The sequence below is a fragment of the Leptonychotes weddellii genome, chromosome 4, assembly GCF_054177405.1.
Source record: "Leptonychotes weddellii isolate Sample4059 chromosome 4, ASM5417740v2, whole genome shotgun sequence".
Lineage (NCBI taxonomy): Eukaryota > Metazoa > Chordata > Mammalia > Carnivora > Phocidae > Leptonychotes > Leptonychotes weddellii.
The window spans coordinates 151,323,924-151,342,076 of NC_138372.1; the positions used below are offsets into that span (position 1 = coordinate 151,323,924).

At 36.8% G+C, this 18,153-nt stretch overlaps 1 protein-coding gene across 1 annotated transcript in view; it reads left to right on the forward strand.

The window, feature by feature from the left end:
• Nucleotides 1–18,153, forward strand: part of SLC30A8 (solute carrier family 30 member 8) — a 51,545-nt gene that overhangs the window by 8,414 nt on the left and 24,978 nt on the right. Inside the window, exon 3 of the mRNA XM_031021584.2 lies at nucleotides 17,861–18,130. Within this exon, the coding sequence (XP_030877444.2) occupies nucleotides 17,861–18,130 (270 nt within the window). The remainder of the gene's footprint in view (nucleotides 1–17,860; nucleotides 18,131–18,153) is intronic.

An 18,153-nucleotide genomic window follows, 5' to 3' on the forward strand; every position in this document is an offset into this window, starting at 1 on the left:
GCACATAGCAGTCACTTGATAACTTCTAAATAAAATCAAAGTATGAATCATGCTAAAGCTCTAATTTTATTTGTTTATTTGTTTATTTAAAATTTATTTATATCTCTTGCAAAAGGCAGTCAAATGATGTATTTTTTCCCTCTGCTAGCCCCAAAAGAACATAAAAATCTTCTGCCTCACAGAAGTTTGAAATTATAATTTTTTTCTCAAGTATTTCAATTACATTTTTTTTCTTTCTTTTTTTTTTCTGGTTAACTTTTTGTCATCCAAGAATGATAACTTCAAGCTGACTGAATAAGGATAGTTACCATTTTTGCCATTAACATCCTAAATTATCTTTAATTCATCTGCAATCTAATTAGACAGCTAATTCCTTGACCTTCTTAAATGGTATCCCTAAATGGTACACGTAGGCCAAAATGATTGCTAATGTCATTGCCTTTTCTTTGCCATTTTTCAAAAGAAATTACATATTTTGTAGTTGCCAAGAAACCAGGTGATAACAATATGGAGGAATATTTAAGGGTGATTTCTTTTGAAAAATTTTTTAAAATTTATTTAAACTAAAAAATAAAAATAGTTCATCCATTTTTCCCACCTCTGGCAACCACCAATCTGTCCTCTGTATCTATGAACTTAGATTTTTGTATATATATAAACTTATATATATACATATTTTAGATTCCACATATGAAATAGATCATATTGTATTTGTCTTTCTCTGTCTGACTTATTTCACTCAGCATAATGCCCTTGAGCACCATCCATGCTGTTACAAATGGCAAGATTTCCTTCCTTGTAATGGCTAAGTGATATTTCATTGTATACATATATCACAATTTCTTTATCCATTCTTCCATTGATGGACAGGTATTTTCATATCTTGGCTATCGTAAGCAAGGCTACAATGAACATGGAGCTGCATATATTTTTTTGAATTAATATTCCTGCTTTCTTTAGATAAATACCCAAAAGTAGAATTGCTCAATCATAGGATAGTTCTATTTTAAATTCTTGAGGAACCTCCATACCTTTTTCCATGGTTGCTGCACCAGTTTGCATTCCCACCAACAGTGCTCAAGATTTCCCTTTACTCTACATTCTTGCCAACACTTGATATTTCTAATCTTTTTAATAACAACCATCCTAATAGGTGTGAGGTGATACATCACTGTGGCTTTGATTTGCATTTTCTTGATGATTAATGATGTAGAACATCTTTTCATGTACCTGTTGGCTATCTCTATGTCTTCTATGGAAAAATGCCGTTCAGATCTTCTGCCATTTTTTAATGATTTTTTTTTTTTTGCTACTGAGTTGCATGATTTCTTTATTCCCTTATCAAATACATATTTGCAAATATCTTCTCCCATTCAGTAGGTTGCTTTTTCATTTTGTTGATGGTTTTCTTTGCTGTGCAGTAGGTTTTAAGTTTGGTGTAGTCTCACTTGTTTATTTTTACTTTTATTACTTTTGTTTTGGTGTCAGATTCAAAAAATCATCACCAATACCTATGGCAAGGAGCTTAAGGGCTCTGTGTTCTTCTAGGAGTTTTATGGCTTTAGGTCTTTTGTGCAAGTTTGTAATCTATTTTGAGTTAATTTTGTGTATCATGTCAGATAGTGGTCCAGTTTCATTCTTTTGCATGTGGCTGTCCAGTTTTCTCTGCACCATTAACTGAAGAGACTGTCTTTTCTCCACTGTATGTTCTTGGCTCCTTTGTTGTAAATTAACTGACATGTATGTGTAGGTTTAATTCTGGACTCTCTATTCTGTTCATAGATGACTATGTGTCTGTTTGTATGCCAATACCACACTGTTTTAATTACTATAGATTTATAATGCAGCTTGAAATATATATTAGAGTCTAATCTCTATTAGATGAATGTGATGCCTCCAGCTTTGTTCTTCTTTCTCAAGATGGCTTTGGCTACCTGGAGTATTTAATGGTTCCATATAAATTTTAGGATTTTTTGTTCCATTCCTGTGAAAAATGCCATTAGAATTTTGATAGGGATTGTGTTGAATAGATTGCAGTGGGTGGTATGGACATTTTAGCAATATTAACTTTCAAATCCATGAGCATGGAATATTTTTTCATTTATTTGTGTCTTCTTCAATTTCTTTCATTAATGTCTTAGAGTTTTCAATATACTGGCCTTCCACCTCTTTGGTTAAATTTACTTCTAGGTATTTTATTCTTGTTGATGCAATTGTAAATAGGATTGTTTTTTAAATTTATTTTTCTGATAGTTCATTATTGGTATATAGGAATCAACAGATTTTTGTGTAGTGATTCTGTATTCTACAACTTTATTGAATTTATTAGTTCTAACAGTTTTTTTTTTTTTAAAGATTTATTTATTTATTTATTTGAGAGAGAGAGAATGAGAGAGAGCAAGCACAAGAGAGGGGGGAGGGTCAGAGGGAGAAGCAGACTCCCTGCCGAGCAGGGAGCCCGATGCGGGACTCGATCCAGGGACTCCAGGATCATGACCTGAGCCGAAGGCAGTTGCTTAACCAACTGAGCCACCCAGGCGCCCAGTTCTAACAGTTTTTTAAAAAGATTATTTATTTGAGAAAGAGAGAGAGAGCGAGGACAGAGGGAGAGTGAGAGGGAGAAGCAGACTCCCAGCTGAGCAGAGAGCCTGATGCAGGGCTCGATCCCAGGACCCTGAGATCATGACCTGAGCTGAAGGCAGACTCTTTTTTTTTTTGAGAGAGAGAGAGAGAGACAGCGAGAGAGAGCATGAGCGGGAAGGAGAGGAAGAAGTAGACCTCCACTGAGCAGGGAGCCCAATGCGGGGCTCGATCCCAGGACCCTGGGATCATGACCTGAGCCGAAGGCAGATGCTTAACCGACTGAACCACCCAGGTGCCCCTGAAGGCAGACTCTTAACCGACTTAGCCACAGAGGTGCCCCAGTTCTAACAGTTTTTTGATGGAGTCTTTAGGATTTTCTATATATAATATCATGTCCTCTAAATAGTGACAGTTTTACTTCTTCAGTAAATAGTGACAGTTTTACTTCTTCCTTTATAATGTAAATGCCTTTTATTCCTTTTTCTTGCCTGATTGCTCTGGTGAGGACATCCAATACTATGTTGAATAAAAGTGGCAACATGAGCATACTTGTCTTGTTCCTGATTTTAAAGGAATCGCTTTCAGGTTTTCACCACTAATGGACTTATTATATATGGTCTTTATCATGTTGAGATACAGTCTCTCTATGTCCACATTTTTTAGAAGTTTTAATCATAAATAGATGTTGCGTTTTATCAAATGCTTTGAAATAATCATGATTTTTCTTTTCTTGTTCTTTCTTATACATTTCTTATTCTAATGCTTTAAAAATCATGGCTTGGGTCCTTAGAACCCTCTCTTGCTTGTCAAAGTAAAAAAAAAGTAAAGAAGAGAGACATATATAGTTGTAAGAATGTGAAGCCAGCAGATAACTACTTTGGAGTTTGTAAGACTAAGTCAACCATATCTTTCTTGGAGAGTGCATTTAAGGCTTAATTAATTTAAGTTTGCAGAGTGCTTGTGAAAGGAATTGTGGGACATAGAGACTAATCAATAAAATATACACTTCGTAAACATTTTAACCACCTAGTCCCAATATTCCCCCCTACCAAAACAGTGCTAGTTTATTTTTGTATTATTTATTTGCATCAATCAGGCTTAATAAAGTATTTTTATTGTTTTAGTATCAATATTTTATCAAGTTTTTTTCAACAAATATAAATTGCATTTGCACTGAAACATTTCTATAGCTCAATCTTTTTTAAAAAAAATGGCAAAAGAAAGAGTTATATAGTACCAGTTTATCAAGGAGAAAATAAAACTCAGATAGCTCAGTCCATTCTCACATAAAGTATGAAATATCAGGAAATGGTTTGTGTTTTATGCATGTTTACTTTAGATTAAAATGAAATTTTCACAACGTTCTTTAAAATACAATCCAATTAAATTTTCAATGTCTTTGTTTTCACATTCTTGGATGGAACTTTTGAAGAACTCACACTGTAGTAATAACCACAAAACCACCTTACTAAGGAAATGCCACTGAGCTTAGAAATAATATCTTTATAGTCTGTGTGGTACTACAGAAGTCCAGAATCTTCAGCAGGTGATTATACTGATTGAGTTCTCATTTCCTTCCTGTTTTGTCCTCTTTATGGAGGACACATTCTGAATGGCACTCGACTGCTAAGCGAGTAGAATGAGGCAGGCAAAAATCCATTTGAGAAATCACAAATCACAGATTATTTGAGAACATTGGGCCTAGGGAGCTTGAGGGATTTACCTGAAGTCATATAGCTGACTGACGGCGGGTTCAAGTCCCCAGGTCTTCTTTGCAATAACTTCTACTTCCTTGATGGATTCTTCCATCATGGGTAATTCTTAACCTTCTGCTAAGACTGGGGTCAATTTCTCTGAGATAGCCAGGACATTTTACTTAGACATGGCCAAATCCATAGCAACTCACTTCTATGTAACACTGATTATATGCCAGATGCTAGGCTAAAACTTTTATACACATTATCTCTTTTACTCTTCACAAGCACTCTGTAGAGAGGGACTGCATTAATGCACCGTTTTACAGATGAGAAATTGAAAACCACAGAGGCCAGGTTAACTTGTTGAAGGTCACACATGTGAGGAAATGGTCAAACCAGAAACTGAAATTAAGTCTCTCTGATTTGAAAGCCCATGCACTAAACCACTTTACTATACTGCCTCTCCACACAAACAAGAAATAGCCAAACAGAATGAAAATCCACATTATTATTTTAAAACAAGCACACTTTCATGTCTCTTTTTAAAAGACAGTTACATGCAAACAATGGCAATATGAAGTGTTTCTGAAGTATGAGTTTAAATTTGGGGAATGCAAATCTTGAGAACTCAGTACTTTAGTGTCTAGGGATGATCATGGTGGTTTTCCAAACACACACCTTCTGCAAGTAAAATATCAAATGATGTGTAAGACACCTGTGTAAATTATTTTTGCACGAGTATTAGTTAATGTTTGTAAAATCCTATTAAGAAATAGTTGCCAAAAACAGCTAGCACTGGGAAGCTGAATCAGTTCTTTGGTCATGTCAGTGATGTTCTTATGGCTGACAGGATATTTATTCCCAGAGGTAACTGTTAATAAATTGCATTTTGCCCCTTCAGTTTCTACAAGCTTGTGATGGTGAGTGGGAGGAGAGGAAAACCTGTAATTCAGGATGGTTTAGAAGCTGGTTGCCTTGGAAACTGGAAAAAGCAGCATAATGCCCACCAAAACCGACTGTCAAAAAGAGAAAGGATTTTCTTTTTTTGATCTGTGTTGCTTTCCAAATGCATATTTTGTGAATTTTGCCAGTCTGATTAGGGCCATTGGTCCTTGGTGGGCGGTGCAAGCCAGAGTGGGCCAAAGGTTAGTCAGAGAGGATGGGAAATTCTTCATAGACATTGTACTGACAGAATCCTGGGGGGAAGGGGATGGTGGTGTAGTTAAAATGAGTTTATAAGTTGACAAAGTTATCAACAGGTGAATATTTCACACAATGTGACATGCAGGCAATTCTTAATCATAATTTATCTACATTTAAATTTATAGCAGCAAAACTTACTTTTTTAACATAAAAGTTTTATTTGCTGTAATCTACTCTTTGCTACTCTTATGCTACTTACACCAGAAGTTTTGGTTTATACTAGAGTAGTTATTTTCAAGAGTAGCACTTGGAAATTCACAAAAATTTAATGAAAGTAATTTCTTAATACTTTTAAAAAATGCATATTTTTTATTTTTAAATGATCACACATGTACACATACACATTTTATAGGTTTGTATATATGCGTGCACATATATTTAAGTAAATCATAGGAAATTGCTGATTTTAGACTATATTAGGTCTATAAAAATGGCAATTTTATATATTTTAACTTATAAATAAATAGCAGAGGTCACAGAATACATGTTTTTCTTCTTCTTTGCTGGGTTCCCCATTCCCTCTTTTCTCATCTCCACCTCACCCTCTTCTGTATCAGTCCTTCCCTACACTTCCCATATATCCTCACTCTCTTCTTGCCTCACAGGCAATTCACATTAACAACCTAGTATGTATCTCTGTGCTCACAGAATCATGAACAGATGTAAATATATCTGCGCATCTATATATGTGTTAGTGACAAAACTCATGATGCAGATCTCAAACTTCCAGATTGTTTTTTTTCCTGTTGATAGCTACAGCTATATATTCTCTTTCCTGCATTTGAATATTGCTTATCTTCTCTTCTTTGCACTTATCCTTAATGGATTTCAGCCTAATTCCCTTTTTGACATTCATTCACTTGAATTCTATTTCTCTCCTATGTACTAGAAACAATTCACAAATGATTCAAGCTGCAAAGTGTTGCAACATGTCACAAAGATGGATTAGTAATTCTTTTCTGGTTTCCTACTTTGCATCCACAGAATAACCTATTATTTTGCAAAGTTAAGAGTAAGGATATATGAGAAGGAAATGCTTTGGATTATTCTAGTAACTCTAGACCCAGAATTTCTCCTGCAAGGAAAAATGGCCTCCCAGAGCCATTTCTCTGATTTCCATCAGTCACAACCAAGTTAACGATTGGTTAGGCAATGGAGTCATATGGAAAGACCTTAGAACTTATGTTATGGATGAGGCTGTTTGAAATCTTAAACATGAGGTACAGCTTCACTGCAGATGTCATAGGACACCTGATGCTCTCACTGTTAGCCAAAGGTGACTTCTCCTCTCACTGCTACTGAAATTGCCATTGAATCCCATTTTCTTCTTCAGATGCAATATCTCTCCTGTTAGGCCATTGTGGCAGACTTTGGCTCAGTACTATGGGCAGATTCCCAAGATGCTGGGCAACTGGGCTATTCCAGGACTACACTACTCTGAGTTTTCCCATTAGGAAGTGAATGTTGACAGAGGGAGAAGGAAATGAGTACTCAGTAGTTGGAGATTTATGGCTTCTTCTCCAGTCTGTACTCCCCAATTCCCTATGTGCATCTGTACAGGTCTTGGATGCTCTTTGGCCTCCCCACAAATGCCCACCATAAAGGGCTATAGTCCCTTCTCTTATTTGGAAAGGAAAATGCTTTATAATGAAGTAAAATGTGAATTCCTAGGAGTTTGGGGGTTGAATGTCCCTTGGGATCAACTCAGAAGATGCCATTCCTGAATTGTGATTTGTTTTCCTGATAGGGTTTCCTTGGGTGAGTCTTTTATCCTCAGCAGAGGATACCCTAGCCAGGGAGAAGACAGATCATTCCAGTTCTTTTAGGTATTTATTCAGTCATTTATTTAGAAGCTGAGTCTGCCCTTTTCCTGCCTGTCAAAAGGGCTTCAAAGCTGTCACACCAGGAACTGTTTCAGATTACAGACTTCAGCAACTAATGACCCATGTCCTCCCTTCAGTAGTGAAATCCCAAAATGGCCCTGGGAGAGGAGAAAGTAAATCCTGACAGTGCTTAGAGGTCATCTTAGAACTAAATCTCAGGAGAAATGTTTTTAGGTTGAGAGAGAGATCCCCCCCCCAAAAAAAAAACGAAAGGAAAAGAAAGGGAAATCATGAGACTAGTGCCCAGAAGGGTGTCTGCAGCTCACCCAGGTGTGTTCTGAAGACCAAACATCTACATCAGCAATTAGCAGGAAACCTTGAGCTCCTCTACCTCTCAGGAAACAGTGGAATCAGATAGCATCGGAAGCACACACACACACACACACACTCTCTCTCTCTCTCTCGCTTCACCTGATCCTTCCTGCAGGTCTCTGTAGGAAAGGAGTTTCTGTGGGTAAGAGAATGAGACCAGGTGATCGTCCGAGGAGGCTGTAATTTTAGCAGACCTACCAAGAACCTTGATGTAGGAGGCTTGTTATTCTAAATCACAGAAGCCTTTTTATTTTTTTCTTTGGAAAGTATGTGAATGATTATAATGCTGCTTTGCTTCCCAAACTGAGCAGTGAGGTAAACAGCAGAAGCCACAACAACCACAAACAACAGCAGAAGCTCTCATCCTGACCACCATGGAGCTTCTCGAAAGAACTTACCTTGTGAATGACAGAGCCACCAAGATGTATGCCTTCACCCTAGACAGGTAACAGACACCTGTTTCTGCTTCACGACTTTCTGTGTCTTGACTATTCAATAAATCCTTAGATCCTACTTCTTCAAAATTGGAAACTTGCTGTGCAACTCAGGGGTATTTTGTAAAATCTGATAAGCTGTTGACTGACCTGTATAATTCATATCCTGGAAAATGCAGGATTTGATTCCTTAAATATCCTAAGTGCACAAAGGGTACATTTTATTAATATATTTTTCATCTGTAGTTTATCTTCCAGGAAACAGGCATATATGATCTAATCTGTTTACCTTTCTTTTCCTCAATTATTCCCATTTTTAAAGTTCTAAATACATTTTACTAAATTATATTTAGAAAAAAATTAAGGCTTTTCAACATTGTGACAGAATTGGGGTTACATTGATCTTTAAACCAACTGCTGTTTTCTTAATCATAAAATACCATAGTCAAATGTACACAACTATAATGAATATAGCTGAGTTTAATGTCCTACATAGTTCTAGTCCATTTACTATCTCCACAATACCACATGCACAGTACCGCATTCATTTATCTTCCCCTTATTGAACTACTATTGATTGAACACGCTCAGATATATAACAGGAAGAAAACATGCTTACTTTCAGATCTCTGTCCTCTTGAAACTTTGAGTCTAATGTGGAATGCACACAGAAAATAGGCAATTACAAAATAGCATAGAAGTGTCATTCTGGAGGTGTTTAATGAGAAGATCTCAAAGGAACCTAGGCCTTAGCCAGACTTTAGGGGTCAGAGAAAGCATTGCAGAAGTGATAGAATAAGAAGTGAAAAATGAAAAGGAGTTAGAGTAAGGTTAGGAAAATTCCATAGAAAATACAGGTGGGGGACATTTTCCAGACTGAGATAATTGCCTGGTAAAAACAGAGACATGTAAGAATAAGAGTTTTGTATGTTTGGGGAATTCAGTCTGAATGAGAAGAAAAGAGAAACATGCTTAGTACGTACAGATGCATGAATGGAAATCTGAAATGATTTCATATAGGAGCAGAACTTAAGAGAACACATACCCATTAATAGTATGTGTAATGTTTGTTTGTTTCATGGAACCAAATTCATATTCTAAAAGAGTAGCAACATTGTGTTTGATAGCATCAAATGTTTGAACAACTGTAAAGGGACATTTTTAATAGGATCTTTATAATTTTGCTTTAAAAATATATGATAGAATCTAGCACATCTATTATCTCACATTATGACAATTATTTTTCTTAGAAAATAATATTAGATGTGATTTATTAAGACCATAAATAACAAAACCTCATATTAGGTCAGGCAGAAATTTTAGACAAAGAATTGTTTTTACTATAGACACTCTTAATAGAGCATCTCTACATTATTAAAATAACACTATTTGCCTTCTCATTAAAATAGACCATTAACTCTGTTACACAAATAAAGCTAACCATATAGAGTTATAGGTCTCTTTTACTTCCTAAATGGGTATGGTTTTCAGGATATGGTGATGATAGAAACTATCGAACTCATTTTTATTTTCTTTTCATATAAAAACAGTTAAATCTTGGAGAGATGATTTATGCTGATCCCTCATTTTACCAGTTAGGAACCTGAATGCCAAAGAGAAGTGCCTTTCTTAAGGTCAGCTGCCTAATTATGGCAGAGTTGGGATCTGAACCCATGCCTCCTGTTTGTGAATTTAGTGCCTGCTTCCTCCTCTTCCACCTCTCCTGCACACACACTTTCACCTTGTGGCCTCCTGAATCCTTAATCTATTTCTCCTTGAGGTCACATGGACCTTGATTTCCTCACTTATTTGCTTCCTTTTATCATCTTCTCTGATCTCCTTTCTCATGGATTTTCTTCTGTCTCTCTTTCCCAGACAACTTTGCCCTCTGATAGTCCTTCTCTTTTCTCCTTCCTTCTCTCTTTCTACTTATAATCAGCTTTCAATTTAAATTGTTACTAGCTATTGAGAAACTTACCCTGAAGGAATCTTTATTCTCTAATTCCACGAAAGGAGTATTTCATTTATCTACTGCTGGGCTACAAACTAGTCTCAGAATGTAGTAGCTTAAACAGCAATCATTTTATTATTCACAATTCTTGGGTCAGTGAGGTTTGTTCATGGGGCTGCATTCTGCTGGTGTCTGGGCTGTGCCAAAAGTTCCAAGATGGCTTTACTCACATGTCTGGGGGCTTTGTACTAGCTTTTGGTTAGTCTTCATTCTCCTTCTCATGACCTCAAATATTTTCCCCCTTAAAGGAGCCTGCTATGGACTGAATATTTGTGTCCCCCCCCGCTCCCAAATTCATATTTGGAAGCCCAAACTCTTATGTGACTGTGCTGGAGATAGGACCTTTAAAAGAGATGATTAAGGTTAAATGAAGTCATCAGGATGGAGCCCTGATATGGTAGAACTGGTGTCCCCATAGAAGAGGAAGAGACACCAGAGATCTCTCTCCACTGTGTGAGGATATAGAAAAGCAGCCATCTATAGACCAGGAAGAGAGCTTTTGCCAGAAACTGAATTTTCCAGCACCTTAATCATGGACATTCAGCCTCCAGAACCATGAGAAAATAAATTTCTGTTGTTTAAGTTACCCAGTCTATGATATTTTGTTATAGCAGCTTGAGCAGACTAACATAAGGTCCAGCTTTAATTGGATCAGATTGTGGAGCAATTTATGCCTTAGGGCATTGTTAAGACAGTAGAGTAATCAATAAGTGATTAAATTGGTCAATAGTTGGATGTGATACCCATTTAGGCAGAACAGCCAGAAGCTTAACAGTGAGACCATGGAAAGAGACAATCAAAGCAAACATGATTAAAATGATCAGTATCCCTGGGCTGGGGTGGAGGAGGTAAAGATGACTCTGTGTATACTAAGGCTTCACCCTCTTGGGAATAATAACAGAAGTTGCACACTTAGGGGACATAGGAGGAAAGAGATTCCACTTAATTAGACAAGCCATTCCCAAACAAATAATAGAGCAAACAAGTAAACATCAGTAACAACAGGCCCATAGGGGATCAGTATCCAGAACTGCTAACATGTATTATCTAAAACATCCAATTTTAGGCTAAATATTATAAGACCTGCAAAGGAACAGCAAAAAATAACCCATACATAGTAAAAAGAGCAGGTAATAGAAACCGCCTTTAAAAGAGCCCAGGTGTTGGACTTAGCATTCAGAGATTTCAGAGTAGTCATTATAAATATGATTAAAGACTTAAATGAAATCATGTTTAAAAAAATTAAAGAGAGGTATGATGGCAGTGTCTCATCAAATAATGTCAGTAGAGAGATAGAAATTATATAAAAAAGAGATAAATGGAAATTCTGAAGTTGAAAGTACATTAAGTAGAATAAAAAATTTGTTAAAGGAGCTCAGCAGTAGATACGAACTGACAGAAGAATCAGTGAACTTGAAGATGGATCAACAGATATGCAACATAAAGAACACAGAGAAAAAATGAGGAAAAAGTAACAGAACCTCAAAGAAATGTGGCACATCATTAAATGCCCTAACACACGCATAATGGGAGTACCAGAAGGAGAGGAGAAAAAGGAGGACAGAAATATTCAAAGAAATAATGGTTAGAATTTTCAAAAATTTGGTGACAATATTAATCTACACATCTACAATGGGTCAACAGACTCTAAGAAGAATCAAGGAAAACAGATCTACTCTCTGACATATCATAGTGAAAATACTGAAAGCAAAACAGAAAAAAATTTTGAAAGCATCAAGAGAGAAAAAGATTCATCATGTTCAAGAGCATCTCAGTAAGATTACCACCTGACTTCTAGCAGAATAAAAGGACCTGGAAGGCAGTGGAATGACATATTCAAAGAGCTAAAAGAAAAAAAAAAGAACTGTCAACCAATCATCTTATATCCAGCAAAACTATCTTCTAAAATGAAGGTGAAATGAAGACATTCCCAGGTGAGCAAAAACTGAGAAAATTTTTTGCTAGCAGACTCACTTTTCAAGCACTAGCAAAGGAAAATTTTCGGGCTGAAAATAAATGACACCAGACATTAACTTGAATCAAGACCCAAAAACCAAATAGCATCAGTAAAGATAAAGGTAATTATAAAAAACAGCATATTTACTCTCCTTTCTTCTCTTAACTGATGTAAAGATAAATTGCATACATAACATACATACATATATATAAATATATATAATATTAGATGAAATACTAAAGTTATAGAAAGATACAAACTACCAAACTAACTCAAGAGAAAACAGAAAATCTTAGTGGATCTATAATAAGTAAAAAGATTGACGTAGTACTAAGGAAACTTCATGCAAAGAAAATCCCAAACCCAGATGTCTTCACTGGTGGTTTTTACCAAACATATAAAGTAGAATTAATACCAGTTCTTCACAAATTTTTCCAAAAAATAAAAAGGATTGAACATTTTCCAACTCATACTATATTTTAACATTCCACTGATAGCAAAACAAGAAGATATCACAAGAAAATAAAACTATAAGTCAATATGCCTTATATATACAGATTCAAAAATCCCTCCACCCAATACTAACAAACTAAACACAGCAAGATAAAAAAAAATTATGAACTACGGTGAAGTCAAATTTATCCCAGTAATGCATACTTCATTTAACATTTGAAATACAATCAAAGGAATACACCACATTAATAAAATAAAGGACAAAACCCACCACATGATTATCTCATTAGATGCAGAAAAAGCATTCAACAAAACAACAGCCTTTCATTATGGTGACATTCACCAAACAAGAAATAGAAAGGAACTTTTTCAACCTGATAAAAAGTTTTCTACAGAAAACATGAAGGTAACATTAAACTTAGTGGTAAAGGCCTGAAAGCTTTCCCTTAATATCAGGAACAAGACAAGGATGCCCATTGTCACCATTTCTACATAGCAGAGCCCTACTGGGGCTCGATCCCAGGACCATGAGATCATGACCTGAGTAGAAACCAAGAGGCCAACACCAAGAGTCCCATGCTTAACTGACTGAGCCACCCAGGTGCCCCTAGCTTTAAGTTATTTCACAGTACAACTTTATTGTTTCTGAAGAACAATGATAATCATGTAATGTGAAAATGGTAGACTAACTTAAAAATTCACACTTTTTGTGTATTTATCTTGTTCCAAACACACTCTGAAGTGTTCATATGAACTAGCTAAAATCTCAAAGCTACCCTGTGAGAGAGGTGTTATCATTATCCCCATTTTGCAGGTGAGGAAATTGAGGCACAGAGTGGTTAAGTTGTTTTCTTACAGTCATACAATTACTGAGTGGTAAAGCTGGGATTTGACTTAGCAATGGGATGTCAGAGCCCAAATTCTCAGCTTCCTCCCTGTACTATCATCTACTCAGCCCATTTCAGAAACTGGCATGACCTCCACCTAGCTGTTGTAACCAGAAATCCATGAGGAATCCTCAAGTCCCAACCTTCCCTCATTCCCCTCTAAATAATGCTATTGGTTAGTAAGTCCCATTGATTCTACCTCCCAAACATCCCTCAAATATGGCTACTTCTTCCCCTTTTCCTTGTCACTGCACTGGTCCAAATTGCCAGCATCTCTGCTTCAGCCACCTCCTAAATGGTCTCCATGTTTTGTCTCTTTATGCTCAAGTCTTCCAAGTATCACCTGAAGTGAGCATTTTAGAAATGTGAACCACATTATGTTACTTCCCTGCTTAAAACTTTCCAACTTCCTTCTTGAAGAAAAGGAAACCCTTTTTCATGGTTCACAGAGTTCTGCATGATCTAACTTCTGCCTACTTCTCTGATGTCATCCAATATCACTTTCTTCATCCCACAGTGGCCACCTACGTAGTTCCCTTTCTGTCAAGGCTAGCTTTTGACAGGATAGGCTCTTTCTTGCCTTTTTGCCTTTGCACCAGCAATACCCTCCACTTGTGATGTTTCTCTTTCGTGTAGGTCTACTCCCATTATCCTTTAACTCACTGTAGAGATATCTCTACAGAGGTGCCTCCCATTACCACTCTCTTTGAAGTAGTCCCACCTTTACTCCCTGATCACTGACCATCATACTACACAGCCTCTGTGACTATCGGCTGGCTTACTGTTTGTCTCCCTCTGCTAAGATATAAGCTTCTGAGGTCAGGAACTTAGTCTTAAAGACCATGGATCAATTAGCATCTCTGAAAGTGTAGGCACATTGCAGGGATGCAGTACAAATTTGTTGAATGAATGAATACATGAGGTATTGGGATATGCATAGTGGGACCTAAGCTTTCATCTCCTCTTCTCATAGGAATAGTGATTTGAGGTTCTTGGGAGAAGTGATGTGAAAGCGCAAAATAGAAGTGATTTTATGTAGTCAACATATGAAATAAGAGGGTGAAAGTTTTACCAGCTCTACTTTAGAGACACAGAAACAAAGTGGTTTAACTTCTACCATCAAACAAAAATAAAATACAAAAGAAAAAAAAAAAACTTCTCCAAGATCACAAAACAAAGCTCCATTCTCTAATTAGTATTTTAAGAAATAAACTCAAAGTTGTAGGCTATTGCAAGAAAAATTTTGAATATTTCCCTATTTCTCCTGTTATTCCCCCTTTTTTTTCTTTGATGCTACAGTAACTTCCTCTGCTCTGGCCTATTATTCCTATTCTTCAGAACTTCAACCATCTTTGAATTCATGGGAATCTATGGAGATTTATTCATAATTCATTTTTTGATGCATCATAGCATTTGCTTTTTATAACCTTCTTAAAATTCTCAGGATTCACATCATTTTTTAGAGTAAGAGCCTATTCTGCATCTGTAGGTACCCAGACCACTTTGCTCTAATGAGGTAATGAGAAATGTACTTTAATTTTGGTTTTTAAGTTTTGGGGGGATTACAGACACTTTTAGGAGCCCAGTGAAGACTGTGGGCTCTTGCATCCCCCCATAAAACACACACAAACACATATATGAACACATTGCATCCCATTTCAATGGAGCCTCTGAAGCCCACCTTTGGATCTCCTGCTTAGTATTTCAAGGAGCAATCTCAGCTCAAAGTATATCCATATTGGTTAATCTTAGAGTCTAGGACAATAAAGTAGTATTCAAAGGTAAAAATTGGCCAGGTTTCTTGCACTTTTCTTCTTGTGGCATTGCCCTGGAGGCTGTGCCCTTAGTAGGATTCCTGCCTTTGACTTCTGCACTGCTTCAGAATAAGTTCTTTCTCCTGGTCACTTACCACCTGGTTTTCTCTGGCCACAAGATTCATGAAAAATATAAAATAAAGCAAATCTTCCTATGACTTCAGCAAATCAGTGGCCAAATGAACAGTGCCAGAATGATCAGTGACTCTGTCTTGCTCATGTTGCCTTCTTAGCACAAAGGAAGAGGAAACCTCTATCATGCTTTATTTTTAGTTCTCAGGCTCCTGAGTTGATGGCCATTGGTGATCCACACTGCTACATGATATATTTTTTATTATCAGGGTATGTTCAAAATCCTGAGTGTTATTAATATCATCAGTACAAACATTCCAAAGTCAATTTGGTGATATATACCAAAATCCTTAAAAATGTAGATACCTCTTGACCAGACAATTCCCCTTTTAGGGTTACATTTTAAGAAGATAATAATATATTGAGTAAAGATTAACTATAAAGGTCAACAGCCCCATTTATATGAGCAAATAATTGGAAAAGAATGAATTGTTTAATAATAGGAAATCAGTTCATTATGTATGACATATTTATATTAAATACAGTGCTCTCTATATGTTAAACATAATAGTGTAGAATATTTAATAAATTGAGAAAACATCAACAATACATATAGCTAACAATCAGGTTCCAAAGCTGTATCTTTGGTAGGATCCTATGGTGACATTGTCATTTCATCCATAACCCATTCCAGCCCTTCCCCACAGAGTTGCAGCCATAAGATTTGGGTAGCATCTACCCCAATCTCAGCTCCAGGAGTCAGCATGGTAGGGTTTAGCCATTCTGATTATAACAAGGTCTAAGCCAATTAGCCCATCCATATTCCTCTGGCTATAAAGGTTGGTTCTCATTTGGCCAAATCAGCATGCGACTCAGGACTCTTGTTTAGGAGTTGAGAATGGACACTCTCTCTGCCTGTATAAGAAAAGGCAGGTGCACAACTGTGATTACCTTGGGCATCCATTCCACTACCATGAGGGAAACCAGCCTGCGGTTAAAGTGTACTTGAGAATGCAGAGCAATGCCTCTGGTGTCTTCCTAAATCAGGTTAAAGCCTGATACATCTAGATGCTTTCAGTTGCAGAACCAATAATTCCCATTTCATAGCATGAGCTTTGTTTTCAGTACTTGTAACCCAAAACACCCTAAGTAATTATGGACTCTGATTATGTAAAAAAAAGTGTTTTTTTTTTTTTAAAGATTTTATTTATTTTTTAGAGAGCGAGTGAGAGGGAAACAGCATGAGAGGGGAGAGGGTCAGAGGGAGAAGCAGGCTCCCTGCTGAGCCGGGAGCCCGATGCGGGACTCGAACCCAGGATTTTTTTTTTTTTTAAAGAAAAAAAGTGTGTTTATATATCACAAATCTAAACAACAAAATATCAGTAACAGTTGTCTTTTGGAGGTAAGATTACCAGTGATTTTTCCCTTTTCTTTGTGCTTTTCTGTAATTCTAGACTTTTTGTAATGAATATATACTTTAGTTTATTCGGGAAAAACCCAAATATAATGATAAGTAGGGCCATAATAATTACCATCATCTAAACCAAAACCTTCAGACCTTTAATTCCAGATGGGGATAAGACAAATGAACTAGCTCTTCAAGTGGAGGTGAATTTATTTTTCTTCTTATACCCTTCAAAGTCAAGAATGCTAAGTTCCTAATTCTAAGAATCTTATTAATGTCTTCTAATAAGTTTATTTAAAAAATGAAAGTCTGATGGGCTCAAGATCCGTGGATATTGATATTGGCATCAGTAGAGATTGGTTTCAGGTGTATCGAAGTTTAGGGAGGGAGGTGGGGTGGAGCCCAGTGGAAAAAACACTAGGTTTAGAATCCCAGTTCCGCTGTTTCCTGGTTATTTGGCCTCAGGCAATTACTTAACCTCTCTGAACCTTGATTACTTCAGCTAAGAAACTATGGGATTGGACTGAATGTTATCTACAATCTTTTCATCTATGAAATTCTAGAGCCCTATACATGGCTCTAAATAATGCTTTATATTTGAGAGGAACTAATAGGTACTGCCTGCTTCAGGAAGTATAAGCAAGTTTGACTCCCAATACAGCTTTGATAGATTGAGACAGATTGTCTGCAAAGCTGTGTTAAGAGGGTTTCTGAGAGTCCACGTGGACTCAGCAGGAGAAAGTGCTATGATCTATTAACAGTGTTGCTGTGGAGAAGAAAGGAAGAGTTTTGGCATTTAATAGTGAGTATTTGAATCATCAAGCTGACTCCTACGCACATATCCAACATTGCCCTGCCTCCCCCCCTTTAAATTTGTAACACAGGGTCCAAAATCTTTTCAAAGTGCAGTAATTTGGAAGGAAATGCATCAAAGTGTATCTGCTTCCCTTCTCCTGTTCCTTTGACATCTCTTAATCAGTGCTGGTAGAGACTGAATAAGACCTTGACTGAATAAAAGCAAAACCTTTAGTAGTTGAGAATTCAGAAGGAAATTTCTTGCTTGTTCCTTACACTTGATATTTCTTGTGGAAGGAGCTGTGAACAGCAACTTGCCAGCTAGTTAGCAGATGTCCTACTATCAGTTCTGAGAATGGGCAGGGTTGTCAGTGAGGTATTTGCAACCATGTTCACTTCTTGCTTCTGTCAAACTCATCCATAGTGTAGAACTCCAGCAGAAATCCTTGAATAAAGATCAATGTCCTGGAGAGAAGCCAGAGGAGCTGGAGTCAGGAGCCATCTATCACTGTCACAACAACTCCAAGGCCACAGAGAACAGAGCAAACGAGCAAGTCTATGCCAAGTGGAAACTCTGTGCTGCTTCGGGAATATGCTTCGTTTTCATGATTACAGAGGTCGTGGGTGAGTATTACTTAAAGAGACTT